Consider the following 21,374-nt stretch of genomic DNA (forward strand, 5'->3'; position numbering starts at 1 on the left):
CCTCTTGAAATATTGACTGCTTTCCAGATGTTCCTGGTTTGGGTTGTTTAGTTGAAAATAGGATGTGCTTTTTTGTTGTTTTTAGAAGCATCATACAGGACAGATGTGTGATGCACTTAACGAGTTGTCACTGATAGACTACATTAAAGACAACTGATGCATTGTCTCTAAATTATGATGAAGCGTCTGTGTTATATTTTATATGGCAATTTGACTCCAGGTGGATGACATTGATTATGTCACAAAAAATGGGGAGGAAAAAAAAATGCCTCTGAGATGCAAAATCTATTAGCAGACAAGATAAATTGTGATTCAGATGTTACAGATGGACCAGGAATCATAAATCTAAATAAGTGGACTTTTTATTGGAAACAAACAAAAGCACTGCTCATAAAAACCTCAGATTTCCAAATTAATGTTTTCTTAGTAGAGATCTACAGTGCCTTGCAAAAAGTATTCTTGCCCTTGAATTTTTTGAATATTAAAATCGTTTCGTTTTCTGTTTTATTTTTTATGGTAAAGCATAACTGTGATGTGGATAACAGATTGTTTGTATACCGCCTCCACCAGTCGGTAATTTATAGAACGACCTTTCATTGTCAAAGATTTTCAATTGGATTTGGATCAGGATTTGACTGGACCAGAGTTTGACCTAACCCGGGGGTGGCTGATTCCAGTCCTCATCATTAAATGTCCTGCGCGTTTCAGATGTTTACCTAGATTAACGTACCTGGATCTAATGACTGTCACTCATGTGGGACCACCTCGAAAAGGTGCAGAAATGAGCTCTCTAGGACAAAACCTGACCAGCCCTGACCTAAATTATTCCAGTTAAGCTTTGACTGTCTCAGTATTGTGCTGGCTCTAGTAGGCTATGTTCCAGAATTGCTCTGTAGCTTGTGCAATCCATCTTTGATGAACTTTGACCAGTTTTTCTTTTCCCTGCTCAAAGAAGCATTCGTCACCACAGCAGCATCACGTTCCTGGAGGTGAGTAATGATTTCTGAGTGAAGCGCCAGCTCTACATTTCTGCCACAAGTAGCATTGTGCACGTAGCCTCAGAAAGGTTAATGGCATAATCTGAGGAGAGCACCTTCTTCCACATGTTTGCTGTATTGCAGGCTTTAAATAGCACTTTCTTTTCTTTTTTCAACAATTGTTTTTTCTTCACGACCCCACCATGAAGGTCGGGCTTCTTGGTGGCAACTTGTCAACAGCTGGTTGTCCTGTCAAAACTTTTCTCATCTGTTCTCTGGATCCCTGTAGCTACTCCAGAGCTACCAGAGGAAAGTGTAAGCTTGGAATATTGTTTTATATCCAACCCAGCTTTAAATTTCTCCAGAACCTTATCTCTGACCTGGCTAGTATGATCCCTGGTCTTCATGATGTTGTCTGTTCTTTGCTATTCTTTAACAAACATCTATGGGCTTTGCAGAATTGCTGTGTCTTTATTTAAAGATTAAAATCAAGCCAGGTGGATTCATTTCAGTAATTGTGTTTTTTTAAAGACGGTTGATTGGTTTGGATTTTATTCAAGGGTATGCATGCAGAATTAAGCTGTTTTAATTGTGTCATTTTCCTTTTACCTCTCAGTTATGCACTACTGTGTGTTGGTCTACCACAAAATGTCTTTAAATGGTTCGAGGATAGTTTTGCAAGATACTGTAAGACTGTAAGAAAATTGAGTAAGAAAAGAATCAAACACCTATTCTCTTCTCCACCTAGATAGTCACTTAACTTAAGCTGAAGAAACTGTTTATACATAAAGGAAGGAAAACCTGTTGTCACAGGAGATCCTGACAAGACGGCAAGCCTTGTGAATGGTGAAATTTTATTCTAGTTGCTCTATAGAGAGAGAAAGAGAAAAGGAGAGATAGAAAGAGAGATAAACAGTGCCACTGTACAGAAGAGCTCTTGTGAAATCCACACAAAAAATATTGTTTTTACTCTTTATAATTCTCCATGATGATGTATTTCAGTATGAATTTACAAGCGATTTTTACAAGTGTAATTTCTAAATATATTCAAAATAGTTCCTTAAAAGTCTTTGAGGAAGTATCAGTTTTTTTCTCTTCTTTTTTTTATTTATTTATTTATTTTTTTAGAAAAAAAAGCTCTATTCTTACAGCAAACAATAAAGAAAGAGGTCTTGTATCTTTGGAGGGATAGCAGACTCAAAGTTGAGGGTTGCTTTTTTTTCTTCTTCTTCTTTAGAGTTGAAGTCCCGACACACATGAAGGAGACGTAAGAGAGAAGCAGAGCTGGTGATACAGTATTTCTCACCCGCCTTCAGAGAAAGAGCGAGGATGTCCCACCATCCCAAGCCATCCCCCCCACCAACCCCAACCCATGCAACCTGTTACATCACTGGACAAAACATGGCCTGATAACAACCAGTCCGCCAGTACGGGGGAGGACCGCAGAGAGGGGTCAGTTCCTCGCCTTCTTCCTCAAAACAGCAGCATCTTCATTGTGTTAAACACAGATATATATATATATATATATATATATATATATATATATATATATATATATATATATATATATATATATATATAATTTTTTTTTCTCTCAAATATGTATATACTCACATCTGGTTACAATGCATTAGTGATCATAACATCATAACCAAAATAAACAAACAGAATGAAAAAAAAAAATGAAAAAAAAAGAGAGAAACGTAAAAACATAAACTTATTACATCTTGGGGTTGCATGCCATCACCTCATTAGTTATCATTAAATGTAATTAAAATACATTTTTTGTCATTTAATAAAAGAGCAGGGTTGTCATCACAAGGGCGGGGTGTCTGGGTGCGTGTTCGAACATAAAGACGGCATCAGCTTAACATGATGGTTCTGCAACAGTTGAACAAACTGAACAAAGTGTCGTGAGTCCATGAAACAAAGTGGTGCGTTGTTGATATTTTCCATGTGCATATTGTTCACTTGACGGCTTCACACAGGCAGCATGTGGAGATAAATATGATAATAACCGTAATAAATATGCAGATAAATACAAAAAATAAAAAAAAGGGACAAAACGGGGGAAGGAGGGGGTGGTTCAGTCAACATCAGGGATACGCTGTTTGGGGGAGCAAGGAGAGGTTCACTGTAGTATCTCAAAAACAGTGATATGACAGAGGTTGTTAAAAATAGCAAAGATGGAGCTTCAGCTAAAACACAGTGGCTAATGCAGTCAAGTAGAGAGAGGAGGGACAATCCCATTATTCCATATGAGGATAGCTTTTCAGAATTCATTCTGTGAAGGGTGCTCAGTTTGGCAAAAAAAAAAAAAAAGTAGAGCTGAGAACATCTAAGCTCCCTACCACCTTCCGTTCCTTCCCCTCCTCTTCCTCCTTTTCTCTCTCGGGTTGCATGAGCTCCAACACAGAGCTAAACTGGAAGACCTTGGACTGGTATAGTAAACAGGAGAAAAGTTTCATTCTGCGTTGTGGCCACCATTAATTGTAGCATGTTTTTTTTCTTTTTTTCTTTTTAAATAATATATTTTATATATTTTCTACAAAAACCTGTGGCACATTTTTGTTCTGTTGCTACCGCTCCTCCAAAATGCACAGAATCATCCTGAGGTATTTTCATTTGATACAATTTGGCTTAGTGGATCCAATCAATCAAACAAATCAGTTAACAAAGGTGATTTCATGAGTTGTCTTTTTTTTTTTTTTTTTCTAAAGTGTGCAATTTGTACAGCTTTATGCTACAAAAAGTTTGGCACGAGTGAACATGGAAGTATATACACGTACTGTATGTCTCTTTATGCAAATATCAAAACATGTAAATAAACAATCAGATTAATCCCACCCCACCTCAAAAAAGAAAAAAAAAGTGTTTTGGTTATCATTTCAAGCTTGCCCAACATCTGCCATGCACAGATAACACTAAATCCCAACAGATGGATATGTGATGGATGAGTATAAAACAGTGGAGCCTCCTTGGATCCAGTAGCCCCGACCCACAACCCACCCAAACAATGGTGTAAAGAAAAACAAGGGATCCATTCATAAAAAAAATTCTTCTTCCTCAAGAGATCTGGATTACTCACAATGTGAGAACAGTCTCCTTTTAAGACTACAGTGTTTAAAGGGCAAATATAATCAATATTTTTGAGCCATAAAAACTAGACTAGCCTCTGAAATCTAAAGCATAATCATAATTTTAAAAGGACATTTTAATCACCAAAACGTCTTTTCAACCATGCCTCAGGTGGCATGTGTGTACCACTAGTGCCTTTTGATGCATATTCAACACATAACATGGGAGTGGCCTTCCAGGTGGTACAGCTGGTAGCACCGTTGCCTAGCAGGACCTGCATGTTCTCCTGGACACTCAGACCTTTTCCCAGAGTCCAAAAACACAAATCCCAGGTTAACTAGTCTCTAGAATAAGCTCAGGTTTGGAAATGTGTGCATGCATTATGGTTTGTCCTGTGTTGGCCTGTGATTGACTGGCTACCTGGTGTACCAAGCTTCTCGCCCAATAATGGCTGACCCGCCCCCTGCAACCATGCAAGGATAAACAGATAAAGACAATGGATGGATATGGGAAGTATATTCCCACCATTTAGTGGTCTCAGCTATGCCCAATTATGCTTGGTTTGGCTTATTTACAAAACTGACAGTACCTAATTGAGAATGCGTAAAAGAAGTACCATACAATAATGCATCAACAGGATAAACTTTGGCCAAAGAACAACTGCTATCCATAAAGTCCACTCTGGTTACTTATCAAAAAGTGTCAAATAGTGTGTTTGAACGCATTGGCAACACAGAATAATGACGGAGTGAGCATTTTCGTCATTAAGATCATGTTGTAAACATTTTTGCCTGAAGTTTATGAAACAATTAAAATCTCCATTCAGGGGAAGGCACACCCCAAACCTGAGACAAGAGAACATATTTAAATGCTAGAGTTAGGAAAGAAATCAGTAAACCCACTAAGGCAGCCATAGTTCTTGTTAATGAGTATAAAAGGTTTTATGCAAGAACATGCTTTCTTCTACAGTGGTTTATGCTTTTTTTTAATCGGTACTCTGTCACTATTTAAATCAATAAACACCCGTGGCCGTCTTATTCAACTCATTTTTTAATCTTTTTTTTTTTTACCTGACTGAGCCAAATGAATGTGGGAACGTTTGACTGTAGTTGTAATCTAAATTCATATCAGTATATTTACCTTTACCAAGAGTTTGAGTGGTCTAACAGATGGTATGCTTGGAGTAACGTCCTGACGTTTATCTTACTGCTGTGCATTGAAAACGTTCTGAGGAAACCATTGACTGTTTACGTGGAGAAAAAATAACTTGAATTTCCATCTGAACGCTGCCAGAGTGTTATTTTTTTTAAAATTAGATTTATTGCGACTCTTGACTTTTTTTTTTTCTCCCTATGTTGAATCACAAGTAGAATGGGTTTGCAGAGTACTTTTAACCCCCCCACCCCGTTCGTTAGCTCTCTAATCTAGTTCTCAGAAAATATTTTCCTGACTTCCTTCGTAGTCAGGAATAAAAAACTCCAACCAACATTTCAGCTGTAAACTTTGGTATCAATGCTTCTGAGTTCAGAATTCCAAACGTATCTTCATTACTCTTTAGCAACTTTTGATCAACATTTTGTCTTCACAATATTTTTGCATATTGCTGTATTTGTCATGGGAATGAATGGAACTATCATGACATGCACAGTTGAAAACGAATAAAACTGAATCATTTTAAAAGTGACGATATATGCCCTTTAAATACTAATAGACTGTCAATCCTAGTTTAGCCAACTGAGAATAAACTTGATTTCAATCTAAAAAAAATAAATGTGAATTGTTGTCGATCACACTATTTATGGCATGTAAATGAAGGAAAGGAAGAAGGAAGGGATCATCAGAGCTTTTTTTTTTTTAGCTAAATATACCCTGTTTTTCAGTGGCAGAGTTGTCAAAAGACAAAATTATCCCTGTGTTCACCACAGAAGAGGTGATGGAGGACACAGATGTCATCTTTCCCCTCTTTGTTATGTAATCTTTATTCTCTTCCACAATTATCTTTACAGGTTTATTATGTTTAAAGGTTAGAGATCAAAGTTTGTGTTGTACTACATCCACCCACCAAGCACCTCTAACTTTGCCCTTTTCAGAAACATGATAAATATGTGTCTGACTGAGTATTTGTGTGCATTTTCTCTTGTCTTGAAGGGAAAAAAAATAAACACATGCAAAATAACCTACTACTCCTGATGATTTTTTTTTCAGTAAGCTATGCCTTTTTTTTTCAAATGCAAATGTGGGAGAGAGTTTCTTTTTAAACTAATTGCTATTGTGCTACCAAATAAGCAAACACTAAAATTCTACATAGATTTTTAAATTTTTATAGCTGAATAGAATAAAAAAGTAAGACTTTGCAATCATTTTATATGTGCAGTGCCAAGAATGAAATGCCCCTCTGCTGTCTAGAGTTTCCATTCTTGTCTTTTCTCTATACAAATCATTTTCTCAGTCTGCCTTCTTGCAGTTTGTAAACATTATTCCTACATTGTTCTCATCACTATTGTGTCGCTGACGTGGTTTTTAAAAGTAGAAAACCAGTAACTGACAAAAACAGCCAGTTGATTACACTGATCTGCTCACTTTTTTTATCCTCTTTGTGTTCTCCTTCACTCTCAGGTGTCGTCGTAGGTACATTTGTTAGCGCAGCATGTGGCAGACCATTGGACTAGCTCACTATTCCACCTTTCCCTTCCCAGAATGCCTATAAGTCTAGTTCACCCATCTGGTTTCCCCTGTCAGGCCCATTCTCGTACTGAGCTTGTCAGTAAAGGTGGAAAAGAAAAATGGTAAGAAGGAGGTCATTATAAGCATTATCTCCTTTTCCACTGTTTCTTAATCCTCCTTAAAAAAATAAAATAAAATCACTACCACCATCAACGCCTGCACATTACTGGCACATAATACACTCATCTTCTAATACCAAAGTAGGAATTCTTCGATAAAGAAACCTAATACACCAGTCCCAGAAATGGCACTATTATGTTCTCTTCCTCCATTTGGAAACCGTACAGCAGAGTGCTGATCAAATATTAAACTGATTGGTACATGGGAGACAATGGGCAAATATGGTGATATCATCTGCAAAGAGAGTAAGAGCAATACAATTAGTCCCAAGTGGGCCAGAAGTTCTTTTTTGAGCACAATGTCAAAGAGAAGAAAAATGGTCAGGTGACTATGACATCCCTTAGTGGATAACATAGTTGATAAATTATAATACAAACCCAGAGAGGAGTTAGAGGGAGAGAAAACATTTCTTATATCAACTAAACATCTGACTCCAGACTGGGGATTTTCTTATACACCCGTCTATTGCTGAACTGGGCTGAGTTTAGGACACCCCTTGAGGCTGGGTATGCACTAGTCTTATTGGCTGAGTAAGGCATCACATGCTCTTTATTATACATGTCATTAGCTATCCGCCCATCCCTTGAGCAGTATGAAGAGGTGGATTTAACAGAAGAGCGAAGATTGTTCGCATCATTGCGTGTTTTGATGGGAGCTGCTCCTAGGGCCAATGAAGGAGAACCTACAGCCAGCTGTTTGTAAATGTCAGAGGAGCTGCGCCCATGGACCAGTCTGCTGCTGGTGTCATCCCTCAACGAGTGGCTGAGGAAAGGGTTTTCCGAACCATGGGTTGGGTACAGGGACTTGCTCCTCTTGCTCTCCTCAAGGTTATTGTTAAACAGCATTGATTTAGACCCAGTGCCAAAGAGTCTGCCAGAGTAAGGGCGCATCCCAAAGAGATTGGCATAGTGGGAGTCAGATGCTGAGTCCAAGAAGCGATCCTTCTCCTTGAGGCTGACGCTGCGTGCTGGTCGGCCCAGGTCTACATCCTTGGGCTTTTCGAGCATGATGTTGTCAAAGGAGTGCTGACGACTTAGCCTCAAGCGGTTTCTTTTTTGGACATGTGGCCCATCTGTCTGTGGCCAATATAGACCAAACATTTCGTCTGGCTGCTGCTCTTGGTGATGCATGGTGGGGCTAACCAAGGAATCACCAAGAAGCTGGTCCTCACTAATGTCATACAAATTGGCCGTGTGAAGGCATGCGTCACATCGATTGTATGGAGATCGCGTCCCAGATGCTGTGGCAGATCCTGTAGAGACGTAAGGCCCTCCTTGTTGGTAGCTAGAGGGTACTTTGGACAGGCAGGATCGGCAGTGTGTCTGTTTGTAGCGGTCAATGGATTCATGAGGGGACAGGGAGATATTTTTCTCTTTTAGGCTGTAGTGTTTCGAGTAAGCCGAGTCTGGCAGAAGATCTGAGTCCGCGTGATGCATAGGTGAGGAGTTCAGATGAATGATTGGCTGCTCACACTTTCTATAGTTATCACTGTGGTCAGAGTAAATTTCAGGGTAATCCAAATCATCTGTTCCAAGACCATGACTGTCACGGTAGTGAACGGGATCTGAATGGAGGCTCATCTCCCTGTCTGAATCAATTGTGTAGATTTTCTCTCCTCCTCCTCCTCCTCCTCCTCCTCTCCCACTTTGGTTGGTTCCACCGCTGACCTGCTTAGTTTTTAAGTAGGACAGCTCCACCTCACTGCAATCCCTAGGGTATTTTGACGTCATGGATCTTTTTTTTAAGTTGTCCTTGGGTTTCAGGTGCTTGTTGTTTTCTGGGTCCTTGTAGGTGGCTCCCCTGCTTGAACAGTCAGAGATGTCAGAGTGGGCCGTGTCTTCTGGGAGGTAGCGCTGCGTCTTCATGGATATTCGTGGATCTGGCATTAGCATGTCAGGCATCGGAGAAGGCCCCGGTGGCACAGAACGCAATGTGTCGGTTGACTTTTTCCACAAGGTTCGCTGAGACTTTGCATTTGCTTGGACCGTGTCAGCACTCACTGCTACCTCCACGGTATTTGGATTGGCATCATTCAGGGTCAGGGGATGCTGCCCGCCTTGAAAAATATAGTTGTTGAGGTGGTCTTTGTGGCGATTTGCAAGATAAGACTGAAGGTCACCGGTGTCCCCATAGATCATATCTTTGGGAGCGTAGCTTCTGTTGTCAGCATAAATGAAGTTGCCTTTCTCTGCCATCATGTCCATGATCATGGGACCAGCTGAGTGCATGAATTCTCGTTTAGGCGAGTTCATGCGGGAGCCACTGAGGTTAGACATGTTGGTCATCTGTTTCGCAGACTTAATGAGCTTAAGCATTTTGTCCTGGGGGCTGAAGTCAAGGTCTGTCTTCTTCTTCATGTCAATGTGTACTCCATGGATACAGCTCCAGATTCCCTGCATAATACACATTAATAAAGAAAAGATGAAGAAAATGAGCAAACAGAAAAGGGATAGGAGAAAATTAGGTTAGCAACATGTTAATATATATGTATATAGGAAATTATACCAGTATTTGTAAACACTCAGGTGTATCACAGTTTATAAAACCGGCAGTGGAACATTATTGCTCTATTAAATGTGCCCATTGTTTGCTATTTCTGGGAAAAAAAGGCAATTTGACATGGCTGATGGAAATAGATTTTATTGAAAATATGACTAACCAACAGATTTTCAAAGCGTGCCCTCACTTTGTTCTTAAAAAAAAACCAAACTATTCTACCTGTGTTGCTTTGCTGGACATTCTAGATTTTACTACAAATTCCATTTCTACTGCACAATGGAAAAATAATATATTGTGTAATACACAAAAATAGCAGGGGTGCCCAGAAAACCACATCACAAACAATTTCATTTTTCTTTTGGAAATATATTTATATTCCCATATCTCCAATGACTTGGTCCATAATTTTGTAAGCTCAGCTTTTACAAAATTATGTTTCAGACTGAAAGAAAAAAAAAAAATCTCTCATAGTTAATGGAGTAGGTTACCCTTCTTTAGAGTGTATCGGCTCCATAATCAAGGAAGCTTTTTCAAAGGCGAAGGTGTAGTTCATACACAGTTGAGACCAGAATTATTCATAGCTATGGCAGATGTAGATTTAAGGTTATCTTATAATTTTACCAGCATTATTCTTCTGAATGTTTCGGAGTGACAAAGTCAGTGTCCTGACTTAAATATGAAAGAGAATATCTGGAGGGATCTAAAGATTACAGTGACAAAAATACATTTTCAAAATACCCGTGGGAACATGTAAAAAGATGGGCATCAGATGGAAATCAAGGTAGTCTATATTTTACATAACTGTCTCAAAATGTAAACATGTTTTTATGTCAATTCTTGATTTAATGTGATTAAAAAAATAATAGCATAATTAGAAATTAACATGGTAACTGTAGCTAACCAACATGTCAGCTTCAATATATCTGGACCAATGGTACCTGGAACAGAAAGTCTGTGTAGTTATGCAGTCTTCAGAAACATACAAATATTTTGACTCATATATAGGGCCTTTGAAAACTTCAAAATTTTTTCAAATGGGGAGAATTGATACTTTATTGGAAGGTTGGATCAGTGAATGAAGACATAGCACTAGCTTGCTAAAAGATCACTGTTGATAGATGTGTCCAAGGATATGCAAACAATCCCACAGCAGTGTACTGGCAGTAGACAGTATGTTCTTTGCAAACAATCCCACAGCAGTGTACTGGCAGTAGTCAGTGTGTTCTTTTGTGCTACCAAATCTGCCCATAATACAAAAAAGCCCTTTCCACAAAAGTGCTGTAAGACATCCACAGTGATGCAAACTTTATTGTTCTCTATTTTTACCCCCATTTCTGCTGGATTTGAAGGTGAAAATATGCTGATAATTAGCAGTCATGAGTAAGTTTTCATCCACAAAAAGTAGTCAACAAAACCCTCTACATGTTGTAATATCAGAGTTCTGCTTTAGATGTACTCATTAATAACCTTAGGTTTTTTTTTTCTCTTTGTACATTTTGTAAAGAATGTCTGCATAATATAAGCAACAAAACGACATTTAAATCTGAATTATCATAAGTGGCAAGAAAAGGCGTCTCCCTTAAAAAGTTTTTTTTTCCCTTTAAGGTTTCACCGCCTCCTCACTAATTGCCAACGTCAACGTTTCCATACAGAGTAACACTGCTGCAAACAAAGTGCAAAGACACTGCAGTGCTTTTAGGCATGCACGTCCATGTCTTGTGTTCTCACACACACAATGAGGAAAAATGCTGACCTTTCAGCAGAATGAGAGAGAATAAATTGATTAAGTGTGGGTTGCTGTGGTTTCATCCAAAAAACAGGCTGCAATTAGGGTCTATTTTTGTCGATAGTCAGGGCTGCCTCGTGATTCCCCCTCCCGCCTCCGTCCCCATCCTTGCATCTCATCCTCTTCTGCGAAGCCCTGCCTTCCCTCCTGTTTTAAAGTTAGTGCCTTAGTTTTGCACCAGATACTTTGTCTGTGGGGAAAAGAATAACCAAACCAGGCCTGTTTGATCCTATATGTACAACATTAGACATTGTTATGACTGAAGTAGTTCATTGTACCTTCTTCCTTGATCATTGAGGTATTACTACCTCCATATATTTACATGTTCACAGACTGAACTCCCTGTTCCTGTCAACCTTTGGCACATGCAATGACACATCATATTGATAGAATCCTTACCCTGCTGATGGAGAAAAGAAGCCCTGGTCTGCCAGAGCAGACTCCGGTGAAGCAGTATCTCAGCCTCCAGTAGAAGAGATGCTCCGAGACGAAGGTGATGAGGGACAGTCCCATTGCCGTGGCCAGCATGTAGAAGACCCCCGCCATGTTGTCCACATCCAGCTGACTTGACATGACTTCGTTCTTCTCATTGTGACAGATTCCTGTCAGCCACTGGGCCTCCAGTTCTTCCATTTCACCTAGAAAACAAATGCAATGGAGTAAGACCATTCTATGGCCCTCCAGGAATTTCCTACATCATTCAAACACCACAAGACTGAGGCAAACTTAACGAGCCTTATTCCGGCACTTTTGCACTCGTAGTACTTGGTAAATAAGTTTTCCACTGCTGGTTTCGCCACCGTCTTACCACAAAAATACCAGCACTGGTATCATATCTGCACAAGAGTTTTTGCTTACAATCTGCAGGATTTCCCTACAGGCTTCTGCGCCTACATCATCAGTTTCAGCCTTCCTGTGGAGGAGCAAACAGCATCAGGACTTTAATCAGCTTATCAGCAACATGACGGGACTTTCTGTACAAACATCTGAGCATCACCAGGTTGGATAGTCCAGAGCAATACTTCAGAGCTCTCTACACACATGTTTCGGTCACTAAAGCCAGAGGGATTCATGGATACAAAATGCTAAATTTGATCACGGCAAACTGATAACCTTGAGGTCATGGAACAGGAAGTTGTTTTTATAGTTGCGCTAAAATATTTTTTTGTAATTGTATTATAAGGTAAGATAAGATAAGATAAATCTTTATTGTCATTGTCACAAGAAACAACGAAATTTAAAAATTGCCGTAAGTCAGTGCATATGCTAAAAAAAGAAAACTTGTGTCACACTTTACATATACTGTAAGAAATACATAACAAGTAGTGATAAAATAAAACTAATAAATAAGAATAAGAATAACCACATTCTCACACACATCATTCATAATGATTAATGGTTATTTGATTGAATTTAGTTTTGTTATTGCTGTAGGATAAAAACTGTCTCTGAATCGGTTAGTTCTTGTTCTGATTGCTCTGTATCGTCTGCCTGAAGGCATCAGTGTAAACAGAGAATATCCGGGGTGAGGTCTTATCGTACTGGTGTTTTGTTGGACTCTTCCACCAGCTCCCCATCCGTATTTTCCCTCATCATAACTGAGTACATTTATATAGTTTTTCTTAGACAGCATCAATAATAAATTGAGCATTTATACTAGAATATGAAGTGTGCAAATTCCCTCGTAAGGTAAGGTAAGGTAATTTTATTTATATAGCACATTTTCAGCAACAAGGCAATTCAAAGTGCTTTACATGAGTTACAAGGAAATACAAACAAAATAACAAACCAAAGGAAAGAAAAAAGAGGAAAGAAAACTAATTTAATATTGTTCTAAAGTATGTAAACTAAGTGCTCCTGTTCAGAGTTGCTAAGTATCTAATTCCATTTCTAAATAGTGAGTACTCTACAGTTTCTGATAAAATAAGCTAAAGAGTGACTGATCTAATTCCTTTTCTGGGTTAAAGTGAGCACTCCACAATTCTAAGTGTAAGCAACCAGACTACATGGGCAGGTTTTAAGTGTGTGCGCTAATTCCTTCGTGGAAACTTTATGGCATGACAAGTTCAACCCATTCTGATCTCTGTGATCAGAATGGGATTGTTTCAACTATCAGCGTGTGGTGTAAATGAAAAAGGTTATTTTTGATCATAAATGGATGTCCTCTGTATATTTACTGATCTTTATTTACAATAGTTGAAAAAAACAACAACAAGCAGCAACTGCTTACATACTAATCCCTGTTTTAAATACTGAAAACATTTTTAGTTTAGATGTAATATCTATGTCTGTATGAAAAAATTGTGTTATTTCTTCACACATTGTTTTACTAAGTAATTGTACTCAAATTCTAAAACTGAACTTCTCACATGTTTATTTGTCCAAGATTATTGTATTTCATTAAACGTTTATTTCAAGCCTTTTTACACGTTTTTGCCAACTTCCTCCTCCTGTATTTGAAATCTAATTACTTTATTTTTCTGATTTCAAAAAGTAACAGCTCAATGAAAAAAACAAACAAAAAAAAGAAAACCAGCCAATTATTTTAAATTTTGTTTCTTGTTCTGAGCATTTTGGCAAAGTGTTGCACCTTTTATCAAAGCAATCTTTTTTTTTTTTAAGAATAGCTTGAATATCACCGATCACAGGCCTCCACACACCTGGCCCGATAGTCCAAACGGAGCGTTTCTTTAGCGTTAAAAAAAGAAAGTTAGAAAAGCAACAAAGAGCTTATCTTTTCTCATTTCTCACTCTGTGTACCATTTCTTCTGTCTCCCCTCCCACTCTGACTTCCTCTGTGACATTTGGTGCTTGGCTAATCCAATCTGTGTCATTCAGGGCCGGTTAACTAAGGCTGCTAGTGGGGAAAGACAAATATCATGGTGGTTCTCAGCTACATGTGTCTGACTGCAGACTTACTAACACGTCATTACCCCTCAACTTCAACGGAAGATCATTTATCTCTCTTAACATTTAAGAACACGCTGAAAGATGTAGTGAAGGGACACGTTTTCAGTCATATTACGCTGAGTAGTGAGATCAATCTTGATGCAATAAGAAGAATGTGGCAGTCACGTCTGGACTAAGACCAAAATTTGACCCTGTCGTTTTTGGTTCAGATGAAAAACAATTTACATAACAGGTAAAAAAAAAAAAAAAAAAAAAGGTTGCATGAATCTTTCTGAAATGAAAATTCTATATATATATTTTTTTTACAATGACAACACGAAAAGTACGTTTCATAAATGCATACAGGAAAGCTTGTTAAAGATATGAAAAAGGTATATTTTGTATTAATTTTAGCAAAGAGTATTCAGTATGTTCATTGTATTTCTTGGTACTACAAACTATATGGGTTTAAAAATAGCTGGATAGCTTATACATACACTAGTATGTATAAGCAATACATACTAATGTAATAGAGAATTAACTGTAAGCATGTCTACATTTTATATAAGTGATGATTATGTATTGTTACCCTTATGGAAGAGCATTAAAAGGTAAAGCTGCAGTGATAATGCAATGTAGAGTACAGTACGGTGGAAGAGGAGGGGGAAAAAAATCTCCATATAGTAGCAAAAGTTACCAAAAGTTACCAAAAGTATCAATACAGGAAGGACAACATGAATCTATGCATAAATTGTAAGACTGAATTCTCTTTTTTTCCTTCCAGATGAGATATGAATTGATACCCAAATGAGTAAAGGCACATTTCAGCAAAGGTTTCCTGAAGGTTTTTCTCTCCACTGCTTTACTTCCCAGATGCTTTGCTGTCGACCTATCTTGGTTTTTTTTTTTTGTGTGTGTGTGCGTCTCGACTCGGTGAATTACATCCCCTGATGCTGTGCTGCTTCTCCTCCAGACTGAGTGCCGCTGCCGTAGGAGGTCACACATCTCAGTCCAGTACAACAGCAGTCAGAATGTGATTAAAAACTTTGATATCATAGCTTTTGCGATGCAAGAATGATCATATATTTTTTATATCACCTATAACCGTCATAAAGCTTTTACATCATGAAACAGCTAGATTGCTTCATAGCTGTTATGGTTTGAAAGCCAAGGTCTACAACTCCAAACTGTCTAAAAATGTTTAAATAGATCGGATGTTAAATTAATTGAGTCAATCCTGACTCACAAAAATCCCCAATTGGGCCTGAGGACATAATTTCTAACATGTGAACAGAAGAATTTCTCCTTCCACCAAACATTCCATTATTACAGTGCTTTAAGAGCAGTCGGCTTTCTTTGAGGTTATCCTTTGTGGCAATCTACTTTGTTTTCATCAATTGCAAACCATAATCAGAAATAACAGAAGTAAACGCTTCATATCTCTGTGTATGTAATGAATTTTTATTAAATATCACTTTCACTTTTTGAATTAAATTACTGAAACAAAAACTTTTCAGGGATGTTCTAATTCACCTAGATGAAACTTCATATTTTGTCTGCATCGTTAATACTTTAAGAACAGGGTGTTCCTCAACATTACTGAGTGACTTTTAACATGTTCATATTAAAAGCTCCCGACAATATGCAGGAGTATTACTTTATCTTCTTTATCTTCTAAACAAATAGCAGGAGAACAAATTTGTTACACGATCAGAAAATTGCTTAAGAAGAGAGAAAACATGAAATGGCTGTTTTCTTTTCTTTTTTTTCAATTTGTTTTCATTTAAGCTTTTGGATCCTTTAAAATAATGAACATTCTTCCTGCCTGTGGAACGTTCGAGTGTTCTCCACCGGTATCTGATCAAGCAGCATCTGCCAAGATACAGAGTCCCCTTCATCGATCACAGACCTGGCCTCCTCTCCCTCTTCTCCTTGTCCTTTTCTCGCCACGTTCTTTTCGTGCCCCGTCTCTGACCATCGCACGCGCACACTGTCACTTTCCCGATGGTGTCATCACTTTTTCACCCCGTCTGTTTACCCTCTTAATCTCCTTTCACCTTAACTCTATAATTTATCCCTCCTCTCCCGCTCGCTCGCACTTTCTCTGTTGTTCCCCTTTATCCTTACCTTTGCGACTGGCACAGACACACAACAAATGGAGAAACACTGAAATTATCAGTGTGACACAGACTTGAAGTACTCTCTGTTAAAATCTGCAATGGATGGCTGCTTGAAAATTAAAAAAGAGACAATGTGACATTGATACAGAGAAGAAGCAAACCAGGCAAAACAAAAACAGTGGGACCTATTTTTGTTAAAATGATCTCTCGAGTATAACAGACGTTGAATCTCGAAGCTCTGACAGGACTCAGGTACAGGTAAGCAACTGAAATGCATTTCCAAGCAAGTGTTTGATAATATTCAAATCTACAAACCACCTTTCTTATAAATTGTAAATTTGGTTATTTTTACATAAAACTAATCCATATTTTCATTTTAGTGGCATCATCTCACATTACATTGAGTACATTTTTTCAGTGGGTAATACATGATCCTAATGCATTAGATTCATTGCAGATACAGCAAAAGAAGAAAAAAATGAGATGGAGGAATATGATTGTCAAAAAATATACATTGAGATTTTTAGATCACATATTTTCAAGAAAAAAAGTAGATCTCTGACAGAAAAAAAGAAAATGTGCCATTATTAAATGGCATAAACATTTGAACTGAAATGTATATATTCTATTCCATATCATACATGGTAAAGGAGAAGGATAAGTGCTTCCTTGAGGAAAACAAAAAACTAACATGGATTTTTTTTGAACCACTGAAGAAATGTACTTAAGTTCTAGGTTGGATATTTCTACATTTTGTAGTGTGAGATAATGTTACGACAATAAAATATGTTTGCTTTAATTTTTTACACATCTTAGTCAGTGTTGAGGATGATATACACAAACACACAAACATAAAATACATATTATCATATACTGAACATACAAAGATTTTGAGTGTCATTTAATAACATTTTTTTTTAAAAAGACAATGTGTCATTTTTCTCTCTGTTGTCTCAAAAATACACTGCTAGTCATTTTTATGCATGTGCATGCTTTACAATTCAGGTAAAGCACATTGTTTGACTTGGTTTTTGCAATGTGAGCAGCATTATCCACTTGGAAATTAAGGAATGCTGTGTGCAAGTGTGTGTGCGTGCTGTGTGTGTGCTGTGTGTGTGTGTGAGTTTCTCACCATCCCCGATGATGGCCAAGATGGCCAGATCCACCTGTCGCTTCCAGAAGGAACCTTTCTGCAGAGCAATGCCATAACCAGTGGTAGCAAATATGTACCTGAATACACAATCACATAACAACAGAAACCTACAAGTCAAAATATGTGATTTCTCCATATTAAAAAGATGTTTAAGGGACAAAGCAAGGATAATGGGACATAAAAATAAAATGAATAAAAGTTACAGATAAACAGATCCTAAAACAAGATGCACATTAGTACAATGTACTTATATGAGCCCAAGCATTTCCAGTTGAATCAGTAAGTGAGGTAATAACAGTGGATTGCAGTGTATTTCACTTGAATTTAGGTAATAGACCAACACAAATTTGTCCTTAATTGTGGAGGGAAAGCTGTTAGATAAATTCTTTTTCAATTTAATTCATTTAAAAAAAAAATCCAGCCAGCTTAATTTGTAGGAAGGTTACAAACAGGTGGGCTCTATTTACAAATCTGGGGATCTGTGAATTTGAACTGAGTCTTATTTCAAGGTATCAAGTTCAGAGGACTAACAACAACTGAACATCAGGCTTCGCTCGAGAGCTACAACCCGGCAATTACTAGATGCTCCTTTTAAAACACACCTGAATCAAATAGATGGCTCATCAGCAGGCCCCTGAAGAGCTGAATGACATGCTGATGGCTGAATTCAGGTGCGCTGGTGCAGGAATGCATCCAAAAGCTGCAGGACAGTATAAAGCTCTGGAGGACGGCCTGAGGTTCACCCCTGATGTAGCTTGTGTAATCAGCTTAGGGTGCAGTGTTAGCCTTTCCAGTAAATATAAATTAATATCAACAATAAATTCTATTGGTGTTGCAAATTTTGTTGTGTTGTTTTTTGGAAATAGAAACGTTCTGTGGATTCAACGTCTGATCAGGCATAGATTAGCAAAACCACGGCAAAAGGGAATCCCTTTCTTTTCAAACAGATTTTAGACACGTTCCCAAAATGTCAGCTTCTTTTACCGTCACTGCATGACTCACTGTCCCAAAAATAAGCTACCCCGGATCCGCTGCGCCTGAGCTGGGCAACGCCACAGAGCCTTTTCTCTATCAATCGTTTGGATAAATGGCTACCCGTTACTTAAGAACTGTAGCTTTATTTACCCGCTGCCGATGGTCACAAGCTTACACCCTTCATCTCTTCCAGCCATGTAGTTCAACACTGCAGCGTCATAAATGAAGGCATCCAGTTTGCTGTATGGGGACAACAGAACAGAGAACAATGAAAGAATAGAGATTTTGAAAAGGTCTTTCACGTGGTTTTTTTTTAATAAAGAATGAGTAAGAAGTGCACAGGAGGAGACAGAAGGCAAAGCAGCACTGCCTTATTTTTCAAAGCGTGTTGGTTGCAGATCAATTGTGAAGTGTTAAATCATCTCCAATAGGCCTGCAATCCAAGCGTATCCAAACACAAAGGACACAGAGGGGATTGACGGTTCAATACGAAACGCTCCATTGATGATAGGCCCTTGGAGGCGCATGGGGATTCTAAACAAACTTCAGGCCCTCACAAACATTTACTCTGTCCTGCCTCGGACCACACAGAGACTCGTAAACAAGTCAAAAAGGAAAAGAAAAAAAAAAGAAGTAAAAGATCCAAGCCCCCTGACTGACATTTCTAATGTAACCGATACTGTCACTGGCCACTGCTCTCTCACCATCTCTGCTCACGCACAAACACCAGACTCAGACACTCAGCACCCCGCTAATAATCTGGTGACTGGCTGGCATTTTCCAGAATGTCAGACCCAGCCCTTTAAAAGACGCTCACAGCTGATAGGTTAGCTGTGTAATTAGCTTAACCCACCACTGTCAACAAGGAATACGTGTGTCCCAACATGGAGAGCAGAGATTGCACATCGGTCGGCGTGTATGACCACCTAAATTAGGGAGCGCACCGCCGCCTTTCTACAAGCATGTGCATGTCTTTTAGAAAACAGGAAGCTCTATAGTAACCAAACATTTATCACATCCTTGTAATGGGGAGAAAAGGGCGCAATAGATTATGAAGTGCTTTAATGAAACCTTTTTAAATGTCAGGTTAAATTTCTCCTTAGCCTTGAATGAATAGTTCAGACGTTTTAGAGTTAGATTCTAATAATTAATAATCAATGAATAACCTGCAAGAAGATCTTAAGTTTTCGAGCTAACAGTCAGAGCTATGTCACAACAAAAGTAGACGTTAGCCACAAACAACAGCATGCTTAGCGAAACAGACGAGAGAGAAAATTAAAGCAGAGTAAAAAGTGAATGATACAGCCTTTTACCTGAAACGCTGCCGCTTTACTGTTGTAACAAATTGACTCGTGACTTATATTCCAAAACCGTTGTGTATTTGAATTAATGTTCAGATGAGAAGGTTATGTTTTCATACTTGTATGGTTTTCATAGTAAATAACTACATAAATCAATTTAAAGTACCACTACAAAAGGAACCACGTATAGATTTTCTTCTGTTTTAGGGTTTGTGTCACACTTCAAACTTTTAGAGCCAGAATAAATACAAACTGTAGATTTCAAATGAGTTACTTTAATAAGGGAAAAAGCTTTCCAAAGAAAACTGGCCCTCACAGCACGAAGTAGGGCAAAAGAGCTTAAAAAGCAATATATTATGACCCCATCTAAAGAAGTTCAAGAACAGATGAGAAATGGAGTCATTGACATCCATCAACTTGGGAAAAAGTTACAAAGCCATTTCTAAAGGTCAGGGGAGTCTGGCAAATTATCCACAAATGGAGTAAACACAGAAGACTGGCGACTCCTTCCAGGACTGGCCAGTCCACTAAAAATACTTAGAGTGTTTTGAAACTCCATGCGGGAATTCACAGAAGAACCCAGCACAATATCTTCAACCACTTCAAGCCTCACTTGTCTCAGTAAAGGTCAGAGTTCATAATTGACGCGTAAGAAAGAGTCCAGCGGTGAAAATAATTGTTGACCAAACAAACCCAAAGGCCCATCTCACATACGCAAGTAAACATTTTGTTCTTCCCTAAGATGTTGAACAAAAAAAATAAATTCTGTGCCCTGGCAAGACAAAAAGTGAAACCTTTCGGAAGAGTGCGCGTTTCTCGTTACATCTGGAGTAAAACACAGAACACAGAACTTCATAAAAAGATTGACAGCCGAACAAGATGGTGGTAGTGTGATGGTCTTGGGTTGGTTTGCTTTTTCAGGACCTGGACAACTTGTTATAATTGATGGAACCATGAATTCGGCTCCCTACAAGAGAAACATGACAGAAAATACACAGCCATTAGTTCATGACTTTGGACTCAAGCACACTTTGCAGCAGGACAACGATCTGAAGAGCAAATCCAACGTCTGGATGAAGAAAAAGAAACAAAACTGAAGTCTTTTAAATCTGTAAGGTCAAATCTGCTAGTGGTCAAACACCTCATATTACTGTAAATAATCATCTAATACTGTGAAGTGGGTTAAGGTTTCATCAAACAATCTCTACAAAAGCAGTTATTGCAGTTTTGAGAATTTAGGCATTTCACTATGGCAAATGTCTGCACTTTTTGTGAACCTGCACTAGCCACTACCTGGGACACTAATGCCTTTTCCAAAGAAAAATTGAAAATGCTAAGAAAATTAAGTACTGCCCATAACTTCTGAAAAGAACCATGATTATCAAATTCTTAACTGTCACTTTAAATCCCAGTCTAGTTTTAAAATTACTGAAGGTTGGAGGCATTCCTAGAGATGACTAATCCAATTCCAAGGATCGGACCTGTTCAAAGGACTGGCACTGGAGTCTGTCATTGAACTCAATTTCCAGCAGCTGTTGATGAGGCACTAAGATTGCAAAACTTACACACATTTCACAGTTTTCTTATGAAAAACAAAACATAGGTTGGAGATATTTTTTTCCTCAGTGTATTATGACTTATGTCACGTGACCAGCTCTGCACACTGTGTCTCGACAGCTGCTGATGAAGGGGGGAGCTGAAACACTAGCCAACTCATTTTATAGAATTCAAAAGAAAAGTATGAAGCAAAAA

General features: G+C 38.3%; 1 protein-coding gene across 2 annotated transcripts in view; it reads right to left on the reverse strand.

The window, feature by feature from the left end:
• Positions 1–3,669: 3,669 nt before the first annotated feature.
• grin2aa (glutamate receptor, ionotropic, N-methyl D-aspartate 2A, a) overlaps positions 3,670–21,374 on the reverse strand; it is a 161,931-nt gene continuing 144,226 nt past the window's right edge. For both annotated transcript variants that reach the window (XM_081609833.1, XM_008415757.3), the window contains 4 exons: positions 18,472–18,561; positions 17,326–17,423; positions 11,584–11,822; positions 3,670–9,292 (listed from right to left, as the gene is read on the reverse strand). In XM_081609833.1, the coding sequence (XP_081465959.1) occupies positions 7,319–9,292; positions 11,584–11,822; positions 17,326–17,423; positions 18,472–18,561 (2,401 nt within the window). In that variant the 3' untranslated portion in view covers positions 3,670–7,318. The remainder of the gene's footprint in view (positions 9,293–11,583; positions 11,823–17,325; positions 17,424–18,471; positions 18,562–21,374) is intronic.

The sequence above is a fragment of the Poecilia reticulata genome, chromosome 8, assembly GCF_904066995.2.
Source record: "Poecilia reticulata chromosome 8, P_reticulata-male-v2, whole genome shotgun sequence".
NCBI lineage: Eukaryota > Metazoa > Chordata > Actinopteri > Cyprinodontiformes > Poeciliidae > Poecilia > Poecilia reticulata.